The sequence below is a fragment of the Ctenopharyngodon idella genome, chromosome 3 (genome assembly GCF_019924925.1).
Source record: "Ctenopharyngodon idella isolate HZGC_01 chromosome 3, HZGC01, whole genome shotgun sequence".
Classification (NCBI taxonomy): Eukaryota; Metazoa; Chordata; class Actinopteri; order Cypriniformes; family Xenocyprididae; genus Ctenopharyngodon; species Ctenopharyngodon idella.
The window spans coordinates 35,785,604-35,802,853 of NC_067222.1; the positions used below are offsets into that span (position 1 = coordinate 35,785,604).

Genomic DNA, 17,250 nt, shown 5'->3' on the forward strand with positions numbered 1-17,250 from the left:
TTGAGTCTTGATGTTTATTTTGATATATTTATGTTCAGCAGAAGTGAAAATCATGATGAAGTGCTTGTGCTTGTCTGTTTTGCTTCAGTGGCTCTCAGTTTTCCTTTCACTCCCTCTTTGTGTCCTTTAGAAACTCTCTCTTGGTATTCTGTGCAGTTACTTCGAAAACGAGTTCCTAGAATTGGCTTACGTGGGCAGGAAGCTGGAATGTCTATGGAGGAGACCGCTGACTGCTCTCATGGCCTGAGGAAGTGAGGCGTTGGTGTCTCTATGCCAGCGGGGGCCGTCGCCTCCTGCTGAAGGGGCCAGGACAAACTGAGCCACATTTGGCAACTTGAGCAAGTTAATAAGTTCATGGGCTCGTGTGATGATCTCCTCAGTGTCTTCCTCACAGTAGCACGCCATTACTGGACCACTACGAGCAAATACCCGCATCTTAGACAGGAAAAGTGACGCTCTGAGAGAAATGGACAAAGATATGGAAAGAAAAGTGAGGCATTTTGTTGGAATGTTGGTTGATACTACTAAGATTTTAATTATACTGTATGTTATAAATATAGTACAATCTTTATCGTACAAACTAAAATATTAAAATATATACACAAATTGTGTAATATAACATAACATAACATAATAATGTTCTTAATACTGTGTGTTGTTACCTTAAAGTGCAATTATTATATTATTTTAAATGCTCCTAATTTTGTTTTGGAGGTCTCCTACAATAGTTTTACAAGCATCAAAGACCAAAACATATATATATATTTTCATAATATAAATATATAGCATCACCCTTATTCTCACAACGTCTGAAACGGTTAGTTCGAAGATTAGGTCTTTCTAAACCGCTCCTTCCTTGAGCCTACTCTGCTCTGATTGGTCAGATGGCCCAGTCTGTTGTGATTGATCTACCATTTACACAGCATGTGTCGGAATTTCAGCTAAGTAGACGTCGTTGCGCGGGCTGCCAATGAAGACCATAGGTTGGCATTATGCAAATTTGTCATAAACCTATGTAGGTTCGTCCAGGAATTAAAGCTGGAATTACTGATGATTTGTTTCAGGCGGTTCAAAATCCGTTCTTTCTTTTGGGAGACAATAACTCCATTTATCATGCAGTTTGATCTTTGACACTTTATAAACTTTTTACATTCGCAAACAGCTATATTACACACTACATGAATTCGTAATATCTGAAAAAGCTTTTTGAATTGGATAATGAAATTTCTTTAGGAAAACATTTAAATATATATAATATATAATGTAATTTGTAATGAAAAAAAAAAAAAAACAGGATGTTGGAGCAGGTTGATCTACCTTGGAATCAGATCCTGACTGCGTGTGGCCAGTTTAGCCAGGGTGGTCATGAGGACAGTGATGAGGCGGGGGGAGTAACTCGGGGGGCTGGCTGACTGTCGCACCTGTGTGATCTCAAACAGCACCGCCTCCAAGCTCTCAAAAAAAGAGGTGATCAGTTCCACCGTGCAGCGAGGGTCGTATGACACCGAGAGAAACTCGCCAATGACCCACACCTGCGTGTACACATGAAATACAGTCACCTGAAGAACAAACATAGCATGAAGACACTTACAATCACAGTGCTCTACTTCTCCTCACCACATGAGTGTAGAAGTCTTCTTTACTGTAAATGTTGGCAGGAGAGCCTGCAAGTTCCAGGATCTCCCTGGACTGATCCACAATCAGTGGTGGGTGGAGTTTGCACAGAGCCTGCAGGTGAGTGCTGAACACCCTACAATCACAAATAAATAATGCACACTTACACATGTTGAATTTATGTTGAATATCTTGTCAAATGTATGACAAGAAAGTGGAAGAGTATTTTAAATCAGTAAGTTGTGAGGTTTTATTTCAGTTAGGTGCGTATGTAGACAGCAGACAGTGAGGCAGCTCACTGGGTTTTAGGAACAGTCAAAATCTCACAAGAAGGTGGCTACATTTTAAAAGTGCCTCACTTTTGGACCTCAGCATTAAATGTCTTGATGTTGTAGAGCAGGCTACTTCTCTCCAGCAGCACCAGCAGCAGCTGGTTCATCAGTTTCTCATCAGCTTTCTATAAAACACAACAAAAAAACATGGGAACACAACTCTATTAAATTCAGATCTCTATAAAATGGCTTGACCTCTCATTTATGACTCTTACCTGAGTGACAGTGTTGAAGTAAACATGCAGAAGCACAGGAACGACCTGAGCACACTGAACGACCCGTGGACTCTCCGCCATGTCAGCCAGAATCTCATGAAGCAGTTTTAGCCTATTAAGCAACCACACTCAGAGGTTTACAGTAAGCAGTCATTTAACACACACTTTTATCCAAGTGGAACATTTAGGCGGTGGAACAGTGGCAAGTCATTTTTGTAGTGTTGTAGGTGTGGTAATTATACGGGTGCAAGTCCATGAGCTATAACCATCACAGCATATTTGATCAAATGTACACTCCCATTCAAAAGTTTGTGTCAGTAAGTACATTTTTTAAAAAAAGAAATTAACACTTTTAATCAGCAGTGATACATTATATTGATCAAAAATGACAGTAAAGTCATTTATATTGTTACAAAAGATTTTTACTTCAAATAAATGCTGCTCTTTTGAACTTTCTATTCATCAAAGAACCCTGAAAATCCTATTTTTTCCACAAAAATATTAAGACACTGTATTAAGCACAACTGATTATAATACGAAATGTCTCTTGAGCATCAAATCATCATATCAGAATGATTTCTGAAGGATTATGTGACACTGAAGACTGGAGTAATGATGCTGAAAATTCAGCTTTGACATTACAGGAATAAGTTACATTTTACAATATAAAATCCTTCCAAGCCCCAACTTTTGAACGGTAGTGTAATCATGTATATATGGTTTTCTTTGAATTTCATTCTATTTTAATTCCACCTCCTCAAACTCAAATTACAATTCTGCATCCTGCTAACTCATTTTGAATTGTGATATGCCAGGTGTTACCTGTCTATGGTGTCTCCGGTCCCAGCCTCTGGTCTGAGGATGTAGAGGAAGAACCCCCTATAGGACGGCTGGCGGAAGGCATCCAGAGAAGCGGCCACCTTCGCCCCCTGCTGGTCCCACGTTGTACGGTCTGAAGACTGATAGCACGCTGATCTGCAACAGCATCGCATCACTAATTCACATCACAAACAACTTGTGTTAAAACGCCGATCTGTACTCTGTGACTCACCTCTGCTGGAGGTCCAGCGTTGCTGCTAAGCAGGGCAGATCAAGGATGGTGTGCAGTAACTCAATGGCTGTATCTGGAGCTACTAGTGATGGAAGCAGCTCCACAAACTCTGCTATCAATCCTGAGCTGTTCCACGCCAAGAACTGACAGGCAAAATGCACAAACATTTAGTATATCACTTAACTGGATTCAGTTTAAAATACGAGTCAACCAGCACACCTTCAGGAGGTTTGGGAAGCTCTGTCTGTAGTTGGCCACTCTGTCTTGCAGCACACTGGAATTGAGTAGACAAAACTGGACAAATTCGAAAGCTAGCATGGGATCGTTGAACTGCTCGGCGGGGCAGTGGCTGAAGAGCTGGCAAAACACAGCCTCTGAGTCCACGGCGGCCGTCTCGCCTGATAACAGAGCACATGGACGCTGAGATACATTCATAGGTCACACTATCAGAGGCCTGTCACTAACAGGGCCCATCACTCACTGTGGTTGAGGTAGAACTGAGCGATAGGCAGCAGGGCTCGAGCATAGGCGAAGTCTCCGTTCAGTCTGCCGTACAGGGCTTTGATGCAGGGGAAGGCACGATACACATACGACGGGTCCTCACCACAGATGATGTCGATTATTGACACTGACTCAATGATACACTGCACAACAGATAAACAGAGTCACTGTCCATTTGCTATTTAACATACTGTTTTTATCATGATATTATTCATTAATTATACAGTGTAAAATCCTTATATTTTGCATTCTTTTCTAATTTAACACTGAATTTTTATTTCAAATTATATCTGCCTAAAAATTTAAAGTTGAAAACTTGAAACATTTTTTGCAAGTACTATTCATTTCTTTAGCTTTAACTTTTTTTAGTAATGAAAAAAAAAAAAAAACCCTGAGTGCTCCTTTAAATTTGATTAAATTCCTAAAATGTTTTATTTATAGTTAATGTATGTGCAGTTTACAAATAAATAAATAAATAAATAAATAATCAATATCAGACATTTAGATCCCACTAACTTAAATAGTGAAGTTAATTAAAAATACACACTACCGTTCATAATTTTGGGGTCAGTAAGGTTTTTTTTTTTAATTTTGAAAGAAAGAAATACTTTTATTCAGCAAGGATGTGTTAAATAAAATTTCTATTTCAAATAAATGCTGGGTTTTTTTTTAAACCCTATTCATCAAAGAACCTTGATGGATTTGACGATTTCCGCAAAATTATCAAGCAGCAACATTGATAATTAGAAATGTTTCTTGAGTAGCAACAGAAGTTACATTATTACACCATTAGATGGCGGCAAAGACTGTCTTTATGAGTGTGTCAGTCAGTAGTGAAGACCTTTATATTGAAAAGACTGAATTGTTGTGAACACGGAACAAGACGCAGCTGACAAATGCTTTGACTAGCGCTGTCAGTCACGGGAAAACCCCTGAAATGTTAAAAGGACAAGATAATACATTGGGAATTTAAACAGATTTTTTATTATGAACATAGGACTGACCTGAAGGAAAATGCTAAATCTGAATGCAAGTAATAAACTCGCTCACTTGATCTCTTTCTCACAACACTCTTCTACATAATACAGTAAGCTTCAATGAACAATATCAATTGAGAACAAACAGTTTACGTTGCTAAGAGTGGTTGCTAAGGGTGTTGTGTAGTGATACACAGAACTGTTGGGTGAAGCGGTCATAGCCGTGAATAAAACACAGCTATTGACCAATCAGAATCAAGGACAGGCACTAACCGTTTTATAAAAAAAAACATTATAAAATCATGATGCACAAACTCTTGGTAGTATATGTGGTGCTTACTGCTTTCTGTAGCTCTGTATCCATCCTCTTCAGAGCTTCTGCATTGTGAAAAAAATGAGAGAAATAAATCAACACATTTACCAGCAGAGTGCAATAAACATTCTCCATAACCTGACCTGCGATCTACTCACTTCGGTCACTCTGTTCAATGAGACGCTGGCAGTATTCAAAAGCCTTCTCTCGGAGTCTCTCTTTGGGAGAAAGTAGTCTGCTTGAAGAGGACGTGGCTGACACCATGGACATCACTGAGCTGTCCACCTCTGAGCGATCATCTACATCAACAGCACAGCACGTTACAGCACGTTATACTACAACACCCTGAGCACGACTCCATCAAGCATCTTATCCAGCAGGATCTAATGCCATTGAAGGGTTGAGCATATGACAGGACATGCAGGATATGTTTGGAATGGCATACTACAATTTTTTTTACTACTATTTTCACAGTATGCAGTATGTCATTGCCCAAAAAAAAGAAAAAAAGAAAAAGAGATATTATTACACAAAATTGGATTAAATACTAAATAAATTGTTAAATAACTTCCAGTATGTGAAAAGTATGTCTGAATTCACAGTATACATTTAACAGTAAGCAAAAAGGACCCGGATGACCTACTACATCCGATGGACACTTTACTATCCCATGAGGCAATGGGAGAGGAGTCATGAATGGCAGTGAAGCAACACAATTGACGTTGGTACTGCAGGTCTCACATAACAATGAACACATGGCAAATGTAGTATGAATGCAATCATACTATAAAGAACAAAGTAAGTACTTATTCAAAAGAAGTACCGACTCGGAGAGTATAAGATTTTAGACGCAGCCTATTTATTCTTCAGTGATTAATTGAATGCCACACACAAAAGAAAACAATGCGAGGTCATGTGACAACAGTGTAGCATGAAACGTTTATGGCTGCATACTGTTTTATAAAAATAATAGGCTGTACACAGTATACACCACTGTATGCAGTAAGTATGCTAGTATTTCATTCCAAACATAGCCATAGACCCAATACCAATTTGATACACACAGAAGTTAATTATGGATCATAAAATTTTAGGAATAGGTTATTTTATTTATTCTGATTGGAGGAATGTCATTCAGTAAAGGGAGTTTTTGATTGCGCAGGAAGCAGATCATATCAGGCTTTTCACTTGTATCTTACCTGGCTGCTGTGACTGAATGACCTGTACTCTTTTTAGTAGAGCTAGCAAAGATGAAATTTCCATGTTACTCATTTTAACTACATGAAATGAAGTATATTATCTGATATGGGACAGTTTGCAAACAGTGTTAATATTGTTAAAATCGTTTTTAGGTAATTAAAATAAATCTAAAAAAAAAAAAAATGATAAAATAAATAAATATAGTACTGGTCAAAAGTTTGGACTTGGACATGCTACTATTTTTAGTGTTTTTGAAAGAAGTCTCTTATTCTCATTTATTTGATCAAAAATACCGACAAAAACAGAAATATTGATTTAAAATATAAATAAAGGTTTTCTATTTTTAATATACTTTTAAATATTATTTATTCCTGTGATCAAAGCTGAATTTTCAGCATCATTACTCCAGTCTTCAGTGTCACGTGATCCTTCAGAAATCATTCTGATATCATGATTCGATACTCAGTTATTATCAATGTTGAAAACAGTTGTGCTGCTTAATAATTTTTTTTTTTTTGGAACCTGTCATATTTGTTTCAGGATTCATTGATGAATAAAAAGTTAAAAAGCTTTTTTTTTTTTTTTTTTTTATAAAAAAAGCATTTATTCAAAATAGAAATCTTTTCTAAGGACACAAGTCTTTACTATCACTTTTTATCAATTTAACACATCCTTGCTGAATATAAGTATTAATTTCTTTCAAAAAAGAAAAAAAAAAAAAATTACTGACCCCAAACTTTTAAACAGTGGTGTATATTGTTATAAAAGATTTATATTTTAATGCTATTCTTTTTTTTTTCTTTTTTTACATTTTATTCATCAAATAATACTGAAAAAAGCATCACAGGTTATAAAAAATATTAAGCAACACAACTGTAATAATAAATCATCATATTAGAATGATTTCTGAAGGATCATGTGACACTAAAGACTGGAGTAATGATGCTGAAAATTCAGCTTTGATCACAGAAATAAATGATATTTTAAAGTATATTCAAATAGAAAACTTAAACTTACAAATTAGAAATGTTTCCTTGGCAAATAATTAAGATGAAGTACTAAATTTACTAACTAAAACTAAATTAAATCTTAAAAAACTAATAAAAATAACAAAACCACATCAAATTACTTGGTAACACTGTACAATAAGGTTTAACTTGTTAACATTAATTAACTACATTAGTTAACATGAACTAAGAATGAACAGTACGTCTACAGAATTTATTAATCTTTGTTAGTATCAATCTCAGCATTTACTAACACATTATAAAATCAAAAGCTGTATCCGTTAACATAGTTAATGCATGGTGAACTAACATGAACATGTTTATTAACTAACATTAATAAATGCTATAAAACTAGTTTGATCATTGCTAATTAACGTTAGTTCAAATCAACAAATAAAACGTTACTGTAACAATTAGTGTATCAAAAAGTGTTACCAAATACTTGTACTAAAATTAAACTGAAAATTGAAATAAATACTACTAATAATAAATGCTATAATATCATTTAAATAATACTAAAATGACACTGTTTGTAAAGCAAACCAACTTTTACAATATCTGCCCACAACGTCTCTGTTCAGACTACCTGATTCTGTGTTTGTAGTTCCGTCTGTGTCGTAAGTGAGCAGCCAACTCTTGATCATAGAGAAAGTGTACATATTCATCCACTGGTCCTCAGTGTAGCTCTGACCCACACACAGCACAGTAAAGAAGTCGCCCGTTACCACCCCATCCACCTCCATCAGCGGAGCTGGCTGATGAAGAGATTGCAAACAATTCACTGAGATGATATCACTCAATAATACCATTATAAATGTATTGCTTGATGGTGCAGGTATAGGTGAACGAAGAAAAGCAACATGTCCCACCTGACGTGTTCTTGGCCCACTGAAAAATCCCCCAGAAGACATGGAGGCTCCCTGCTGCATACTGGCATAACGCAACCAATCCACCAACTTACGACTGACCAGATTCACCTGATCTGGGTTTAGTGACCACATAATTCATGTTAACATCTTTGCATTACCCAGATTTTAGTATTTAAATCATGCCTTTTCAATGTCAATGAAGTTAACAGCAGTACAGTGGGGTTTAAAAGTCCATTTTGAAAATCTTGGATTCAAAATCCTTTCTAAAATACATTAAAATAAAAAGTTTTAGTATTCTAAAGTATGAAAGAAATATTAAGACAATAAGAAATATTTAACATTCTGTACATATTTCTGCAGTTATTAAAATTAAAAAAAAACTTATTTATGTAATATTGCAGTGTTTATTTTAAATGACCATGCAAATATTTTTTTTATTCATGTGACCTCGTAATCTTTAATCAAAATAACTTCCCCTCCCTCTTGCAGAGACATCTCTTCTCTTCTCTGATGACGTGTTTACTGGCGTGAAGGCGGGACAACCTGTCACTCACATGACAACACAGCAATAGCAAAACACAGCCCTCCAATCATGTCAAGTCTCGCCCTATATTTTTCTCATTCGAGAAGCAGCCATTTCACTCAGATATACATCACAATAGGGAAGAAAAGACTATCACAACTTCCGTTTCATGCTAACATAAATACTGATAAATTGTATTAAAATTGAAAAATGCAAAACAGACTTTGCATTAAATTAATTAAACATTAAAGTAAATATTTGCATTAATAAAACCATTAAATAATATTTTATTTAATGTTGTGTTTTCATTATTTTTGACTTTTGGACCCCACTGTAATTCCTAGTGACTCATTATACAGTATTGTATTTCACGAATGTGATCGACTTTACCATCTGTGAGAATCTCTGGATAAGCAGTAATCATTTTAGAGAGAATGGGAAGTGCATGTTTAGATATCAGCCCGTCAGACAGCCGAGACTCAAGACTTTTCAGCAGATGGTGGCAAAGGAGGATCACATCTTCTTTATTTCCAGCCTGCAAAAAATTAGATCATTAGTTAAGTGTACATCATGAACAGAACACAAGCTGAACATAAACAGCCTGTGACTCACCTGAGACAGAACGACACTGGCCACATAGCTAAAAGTCCTGCTGTCCTGACTGAGATCAGAGCAGAGGCTGTGCACGCTGGGAGGAAAACTCTGCCGTATGATGGAGGAGGACAGAACCAGAAGCTGCTCTGGACATGATGAAGAACGAAGAACAGTCTGCAGCTTCATCACCAGATCTGATGGAAGCCTGATGGTAATGGAGGTCTTCAATTATGCACTTATAATATCCTGAAATACACCGTTCTGATACCCTTTTGAAAGGTCAGACAAATGGTTTCATGTCTATGTGCTGTTCAGATGTATTTTAGATTAATACTTACTCTCTGGCATATTTAGTAGCAGAAACTATCAGATTGAGCCTCTGGAGGGAGTCCACTGTGTCTCCACTAACGTCTTTAGTGTGGAGGAGCTTAAATATGCGCCCGCAAAACCTCTGCAGCTCTTCCTCCTTTATTTCTCTGAAAGGTATATTGAATTAATTGAGGAACTTAGAAAAGTTCCAGACCAGCCAATACAGTTTTTGACAGTAAACGTTTTACGCAAACATAGAGTTTTACCTTGCCTGCTTTATTAAACTCTCCGTCGCGGCAGCATACATTTTTGAGAACAATGCAATTACATGTCAAAACAAAAAACAAGAATCAAAATATTTGCTCCGTCAGCTATGATGCCCTGATAGCAAATCACATGACAACAATTGGTTCCTCTTTTACGCGTCAGTCGGCCACGATAAAGTTTAACAAAGGGGATGGTAGAATTTGCATACAATATTCATATTGTGGTTGGAATGTTATATTCATAAGTAGAATATTTTATGGGTACAAAAACATCTGGATAGAATATTAGTATCTCTCGGTAGATATAAGATATATATTTGGTTCCTTTTGCCAGTCGGCGACAAAATAGTGTAACAAATGTAATCTAACGGAAGTTGTATATAGTTTTAACTTATATTTTATTAAACATTTTCAAGTAACAACCAGGGATTATCATTGTTAAACACAAATACAGTAATTGCAGGCAGCATACATAGAAATAAAAACAAACTATAGCTATCCGCTAGATTATGTTTGTTACACTATTTTGTCGCCGACGAGATACGCCTATCCATATGATTTTGTACCAGCCATTAACTAGTAAAACCCAATTTCACCTTATATACCTAACCACATCTATATACTTATATGATTTATTACATGAAGACAAGCACTAATCAACCTGTAAATCACTTCGATGTAAACTTAACTCATGCAAAGAAGGCAAAGGGTGTATTTTGAAACGTTCTTTAATAGAATTAATGCAAATATACTCCAATTCCCCAATGATTGTACATTGTACTAATATATGAATATTTTTACAGTAATGTAAAAAAGAAAAAAAAATACCTACCACCTTCTCTACATCAAAATATGGAAATATACTAGGCGTATACCTTCAACATTTAACTAAATCACTAAAGGACTAACTACACTATATAAAAATAAAAAACAAACACAGCATAATCCTAGCCAAGCATTGCAGTGTTAATGCACAATACTTTAACTTTATTAACAATCTGTTTTACTGTTAAACTTTAAGGAATTCATTTTTTGTGTGTAAAAATAAAAGGCACCAGTTCTGACTAAATGAATAAAGCCCGTGTCCAGTGATGTTGCATTACAACATACCTTTCATTCATTCAGTATCATTCATTTTAAATATTTTAAATAAAAGATTTGATACACCAGCAACTAAACACATTTTTCTATTAATTCAATTTCTTTAAATTGACCATTTCTTATACAAGCTCCTTGGATGCAGTAAAAAAAAAAAAAAAAAAAAAAAAAAAAATCAAAGCTGTAATTAGTTAATGGCAAGCTATAAATTCTTTTTTTTTTTTTTTTTTTTAATAAACCAGGGTGCCAGAGATCTTAATTACATGCGCAAGCAGGCTGTAGCTGAAACATTGTAGTTCATACTTTTTAATAGTTTGCTGTTAACAGGATATTCAAAAGTTCTGCTTAGACAAAGACAGGACACAGTTGCACAGTTTTGGTGCACAGGGTTATAAAGAGTGTTAATGCAACAAAACTGGGAAGAAAATTGTGATCAATTTGGAAACAGAATCAAGCAAAGTACCCAGCATACAATAAAGACCGTAAGATTTCACTGTTTGAAAATAAATTACATGAATGATAAAACAAACAAAATGATGGTGGAGGGGCAAACACACATCGCAACGCTTACACCTTCATCCACATGGACTCAAATCAGAAGATGCCATGATCACAGATTCATTTAAAAGATTAGCCAGTGAAGTATTTTTATTCATTCCACATACACCATCGCATAAACTGCATGGACAGAAGAAAAGCCCTCATACACTTTGTGTACCTGAATACACATTAAAAGACAAACAGTGGACATTCACAGATGTATGGCATGATCTCATAAAGCAGGATGATTTGAGGGGTGTTTTGTGTACAGTGGAAACAGATTATAACTTGTTTCAAAAGAAAAAGAAAACAGTTTAAATTAGAAATGTTTAGTGTATAAACACTTGCATATGCAAATAGCAATGAACAGAACAAGCACAAAAAGGAAATAATAATTAACAAAAAAAAATCAGAATATCGTTGTGATAAAAATACTCCATGGTTATACGTGCGTACAGAACTGTGGCAGATTGTTAAAAAAATGCATGAACAACATTTAGGCAGTGACAGCTAATTTTGTACGTTAATTGTGTTAACAATGACAATGTTTTCTTCACCATTCCATTGGTTATCCCATAATGATCTAAAAGGAATTTTCTGAGAAAACAAAAACAAAACAAAACATATATATATGCATTTCTTTCATTTGTTAGGCCAGTCATAATAGACATATTCTTTTGTTTCAAATAAAAATTATACTTCAAAATGGAATAGTGGTTCTCTCATTCATTTTGTTTATTGAAGTCCACATTGTAAAGACATGAAAGGATAACATCTAATCAACTAGGATCAATCTCTATATTTTTACATTGATATCTGCATTGCTGGAATCCAAATGTTCTTTTGATGCTTTTAAAAGGACCTTTTCTCTGTTTACTGACAGATTCCTCTTGATTTATGCATTAGTCCACTGAGCTATAAGAAGTTCTGAAGCTTGCAAATGATGCAAAACCTCACCGGTCAAACAATAAAGAACCAGCGAGATTTCATTTCCTGTCTACTTTTATCGTATTGCTCAGTCATTTCCAGTCACAACACGAATAGTCACCCTCATCTGTTCTTCTAGGGTTCTACAATCCCTCCATTGTTACACAGGCAGGATGCTGTGTTGTTCATTTGTTCTTGCAAGATGTGTTCATTCATTCAAACCTGCGAATTAACTTATTAGTAGGCAAGTTTGATGTTGTAAGTAGTACATCACAATGAATTTTATTTAGTCCTGAAAGAAGTGGAGCACTAAGGCACTAATAATGAGGTGGATATGTATTTGGTCTGTTTAAGTTTCCATTTCTACTACAAAAGGAACACTGTACGGCCGTCACTGTACGACTGCGCTAGCATGCAAACGGTGGCTCACTCTAGGGTACTTTACTGCACATTTGTGCTGCGTATAATTTGCAACATACAAAAGCGGTTACTGAACTGAATCCTGTTAGTGATTGTCTTGAAAGCACATTTTAATAATCCTAACAATATATATTTACTCTTCTCTTAGTAAAACTAGAAAGTCTCATTAAAGGCTGATAAGAAAAATAAGTTTCTTGAACTCTCAGAAAAATACTGAACATTCATTTAGTGGCTTCTGTGATTAGTAAGTGATCACAGAAAGTCAGTGAAGAAACAGCCTCTGCAACAGGTACATTCCTAGGTCTGGAAAAGCATTTGGTTGACATCAGATACAACGTATTGTGTGCTTGCATTCACCCATTGATGCAATCGGGATATCTAACGGTGCATTCGCATGGGGCGTCGGCGTTAACGCTTCTCATTTATTTTGAATGGGTGACGTCATGCGTTGCCGAACTGAATCGTGGGTTCTGTTGCGTTGCTTCACTGGTGTCGCTTGCGGCAGAAGTTGAAAAATTTTCAACTTTTCAAGCGCCAACGCAGGCCAATTAGATCGCCTTATGCAAATTCAATTGCGTTTTATGCAACACCAGAGAGTAATATGATTGGCTGTTGTCAGCACCAAGCTTTAGACAGACACGCCCTCTGAGAAGCATTGACGCCGACGCCCCTGTGTGAATGCAGCGTAAGTATTTTGGCCAAGTGCTAATGGGGTTCGACCAATAAGACTGAGCTACGTTAAATACGATGAACTTCAAACTTCCTTATTTGTTTTAACACAGAACATCAAAAATGTATCTACAATCACATTCTAATGGTTTACTATATAGTTTAGGTCACAACTGGGTGCCATGAACAAATAAACAAAAACGCTACTTACATTCGTCGAGTTCTTTTTAATTTTTGCGCTAAACACAGACCAATTAAGAAATAAGCATTTTCCTAGACATGTCTCTTTGTAGTAAGCAAGCAAGGTAAGAATCCTCCACAGAAAAATATTTTGTACACTATGATAATGTAGGTTAAAGAACTCCAGCTAGAAAAGGCCTCTATCATATCTATTCATCTACTGTATGTGCTTTTGAGTTGTAACATTATTTCATTAAAGATAGCCTTTTTTTTTTTTAACAGAGAGATAAATAAATCCTCACAAAGGCCGCACAGGTAACTGCAGTGACGCACAGCTTCCTGTGACCCTTTTTATATACTGTTTCAATTCAGAGACTCATGGTCTCAGACTGTAATAGCTGCATAGGTATTGGTCCCACCCCAACCCGAAAAGAAGAACTCTCTCAGCTGTACCTTGTGAGGAACTACCTGAGTGCACATGCCTAGCTGGTGTCTTTAAGCACATGTACCTCTCTTCATACTTCTTTCAAACATTCTTACAAGATTAAAAACCCCTACGAAATTAAAACTGTGTGAGCATTGAATTTTAATGCTGCCTGATGAATCTCAATGAATTTACCCCCATGAAACAACAACGCTTAACCTCTTCTTACAAAGACATTCGATCATTTGCCCATGTCGGGCGTTTACAAAACTTTTAAGTTCTCATTTTAAAGAAAACCACACACGCTTCCCTCAATATGTTTGACGATATCGTGAGATGTGCTTTAATGATCCGTAATCGGCTCACTCGTTCACTCACTCATTCATTCGCTGGCCTCTTGGTTCATTGCAACAATAACAGGCTGGGGGACCGGAGCGACACCGTCCTCCTCCATTTTGGGCCGTTTGGGCTCGGGCTCGTTGATGCTGGACTCGTCGGTTTCCATGCTGGAGGGCCTGTTGACCAGCACAGGTGGGGATGTTGAAGCCTGGGCAGCCAAGATCTGAAGAGGATTGGTAAGGGCTGAGGGCATAGAGACGACAACACAGAATACAGGTCAGTGACGAATATTAGTGTTTAAAACACATGTGCCAAGTTCTTAGACTTGTACTATTTGTATTCATGTTGGTTTCAAATAATTTTGAAAAACATTTACACCATTTCTAAAAACATTTAATAACAATCCAGTTAAAAGTTAAAAAAACAAAAAAAAAAAAACAACACTTGTAGTTCATCACAATTAGTACTTATTTATTATTGTTTAATGTCTGTTAACCATGTCAGAAGCAAATCTTCTTGGTGAGTACAAAGTAAATAAAAATCATACAATTAACCAAAATTTGGTATTTTAAGAGACTTATTGACCTTGGCCAACCAGTAATGAGGGTCTACAATGATTTCATGTTTTATGTTATGTTTTTTTCCTGCATGCTGGTCACACCACACGAGTTTGGATTTGGTGGCGGTGCTATTTTAGTATCACATATATGCTATTATAGAGTAGTCAACATTTGAAGTGGATCAAAACCTTTCATCAAAGTTGTACTGAAACCTTGTTCTTAGGACAACTTTGATGAACTTTTTTGATCCACTTCAAATGTTGACTAATATTGAATATTTTGAATTAGATATTTATATTTCCAGTTTTTATTTTAATTTTCAAGTTTTAGTAATTTGTTTTTGTCATTTTTATTTTTTTTTATTAGTTATGTTTTAGTTTAGTTAGTAAGTTTTTTAAATTTTATTTCAGTTAATGTTTATTTTATTTCAATTAATGATGTTTTTGTCATTTAGTTTTAGTTAAACAACTATTTTTTTTTATATAAAAAAGCAGTTTTTTTTAAGAATGTCAATATTTTATGATATCAGGACGGTTTTTAGGAGAAATGTGACTTTTTCTCCCCCCTAAAAAGACATCGTTAAAATAGTCAATGTGACCACAGTGGTTCAACCTTAATGTTATGAAGCGGCGAGAATCATTTTTGTGTGCAAAAACAAAACAAAAATAGCGACTTTATTCAACAATCTCTTCTCTTCCATGTCAGTCTCCTACGCTGTTTACACCATATAGACAGTGCAGGCTTTCGTGTTTACGTCCGAACACCAACTCATTATTGTCCGGCTCCTGCATCAGCATCACACGCATGCGTTGTGCTCTTCACGTGAACAGCGTTGTCCAAAACAGAGCCAATGTTCGGAAGTAAACACAGGAGCCTGCACTGTCTATACAGCGTAAACAGTGTAGGAGAATGACAGGGTAGAGAAGAAATTGTTGAATAAAGTCATTATTTTTGTTTTTGCACAAAAAGTATTCTTGTCGCTTAATAACATTAAGGTTGAACCACTGTAGTCATGTGGACTATTTTAATGATGCTTTTACTACCTTTCTGGACCTTGAATGTGGTAATTACGTTGCTTTCTATGGGAGATTAAAAAACCTCTCAGATTTCATCAAAAATATCTTAATTTGTCTTACAGGTTTGGAACGACATGAGGGTGAGTAATTAATGACAGAATTTTCATTTTTGGGTGAACTAACCCTTTAAGATAGAAAAGTTGTATTTAAAGCACTACATGTATAAATTGCATTATATATTTTCTAATAAATTAATAGATCTGGAAAAAAAGTGTCATGATCCATACATTTAAAACAATATCATGCATTGTTAATTGGCAAATCATATCAGTAAAGCACTAAACCAGCTTCAGGACAGTGAATGTAAGCATATGCACACATACCGTAAGTACTGGTTGGTACACTGGCGACTGGAAGAGCATGTTTGCCATTCTGAGAAATAGTCTGCACAGGAAGGTGGTGAATGGCGCTCTGCTGGACAACAGTGTAGCTCTGCTGCCCCCTATTGGCTGAGTTTATGTGACTCCCTACAGCCTGAATAACTCTACTGCCAACCACAGGCATCTCATCCACTGCATACACAGAAGATTAACAGAGACAGTTAAGGCCTATTCACACAGAGTGCAAATTCAAAGACAAAACTAGGAATACCAATAGATTTTGCAAAAAACAAACAAACAAGCGGAAAAAAAAAAAAACAAAAAAACACCTGCTCTCTGATAAAACAAGAGGTAATGGGTTGTTTTACCTCTTTGTTCTCCATGTCCCTCTCCTGAGCTTGAGGAGGTGGTGTTAGCCAGGATGTAGCCATTGGGGGAGCTGGTAGCGGTGGTCAATACACGGACCATGGTGACAGCTGGCGCCTGCTGCACCACATGGATTGCCTGACCAGAGGCCTGGGAGGAGCTAATGATGGAGGCCGGCATGTAAGCCACAGGCTTGGGGATGGCGGCTGAGGACTGAGGTGGTACGGCCATGATTACAGGCTGGGCGCTCACTGGAGAGCCTGAGAGACAAGAGGAATCACCAGAAAGACAGAAAATACATTTAGGATTAATCAGATGCTTGCCAAGACTGCATAGATATACATGGTAGTTAGCTACACTACAAGTTATAAATATTTACGCAAATTATAACTTTAGTGAAAATGCATCTAAATGATGCTTTAGATGAAGCTTCTGTGCCTCTTCTGCAGTTCAAAAATGGATTTTGTTGTTTACAGGAAAATCTCCACAATTTAGGAAAAGCTACACTATTTTCACCACAGCTGAGCTACTATCACATTACTGAAAAAATTTAGGTAAGT

The 17,250-nt window shown here is 36.2% G+C and overlaps 2 protein-coding genes across 5 annotated transcripts in view; both read right to left on the reverse strand.

Moving 5' to 3' along the window:
* Positions 1–9,928, reverse strand: ap5z1 (adaptor related protein complex 5 subunit zeta 1). Of its 2 annotated transcripts, XM_051886571.1 has the most exons (18): positions 9,772–9,928; positions 9,535–9,672; positions 9,215–9,401; positions 8,993–9,137; positions 8,080–8,192; positions 7,797–7,965; positions 6,203–6,244; positions 5,162–5,302; positions 5,031–5,068; positions 3,694–3,856; positions 3,432–3,610; positions 3,213–3,355; positions 2,984–3,136; positions 2,162–2,273; positions 1,974–2,071; positions 1,618–1,750; positions 1,318–1,532; positions 1–457 (listed from the first exon to the last, which is right to left on the reverse strand). In XM_051886571.1, exons 1-18 carry the CDS (start codon positions 9,810–9,812, stop codon positions 187–189), a joined length of 2,481 nt encoding a protein of 826 aa, XP_051742531.1. In that variant the 5' UTR covers positions 9,813–9,928; the 3' UTR covers positions 1–186. The 2 variants fall into 2 exon arrangements, with proteins under 2 accessions (XP_051742531.1, XP_051742532.1); XM_051886572.1 differs by lacking the exon at positions 6,203–6,244.
* The window catches only part of foxk1 (forkhead box K1), a 23,849-nt gene continuing 16,256 nt past the window's right edge, over positions 9,658–17,250 (reverse strand). The window contains exons 7-10 of one of the 3 annotated variants that reach the window (XM_051886575.1): positions 16,693–16,950; positions 16,328–16,516; positions 14,408–14,611; positions 9,658–9,672 (exon numbers count right to left, since the gene is read on the reverse strand). In XM_051886575.1, the coding sequence (XP_051742535.1) occupies positions 14,412–14,611; positions 16,328–16,516; positions 16,693–16,950 (647 nt within the window). In that variant the 3' untranslated portion in view covers positions 9,658–9,672; positions 14,408–14,411. Of the gene's footprint in view, positions 9,673–11,486; positions 14,612–16,327; positions 16,517–16,692; positions 16,951–17,250 lie in introns of those variants that run through there. The other 2 variants (XM_051886574.1, XM_051886573.1) reach the window with 2 other exon arrangements.

Bases quoted from the DNA above. Each gene is read 5' to 3' on its own strand.
- ap5z1 (XM_051886571.1), bottom strand. From the start codon at position 9,812: ATGTATGCTGCCGCGACGGAGAGTTTAATAAAGCAGGCAAG. The intron at 9,673-9,771 runs GTAAAACTCTAT...TATACCTTTCAG, and splicing joins AGTTTAATAAAGCAGGCAAG to AGAAATAAAGGAGGAAGAGC. The intron at 3,857-5,030 runs GTAAGCACCACA...TCTGTTGTGCAG, and splicing joins ATACAGAGCTACAGAAAGCA to TGTATCATTGAGTCAGTGTC.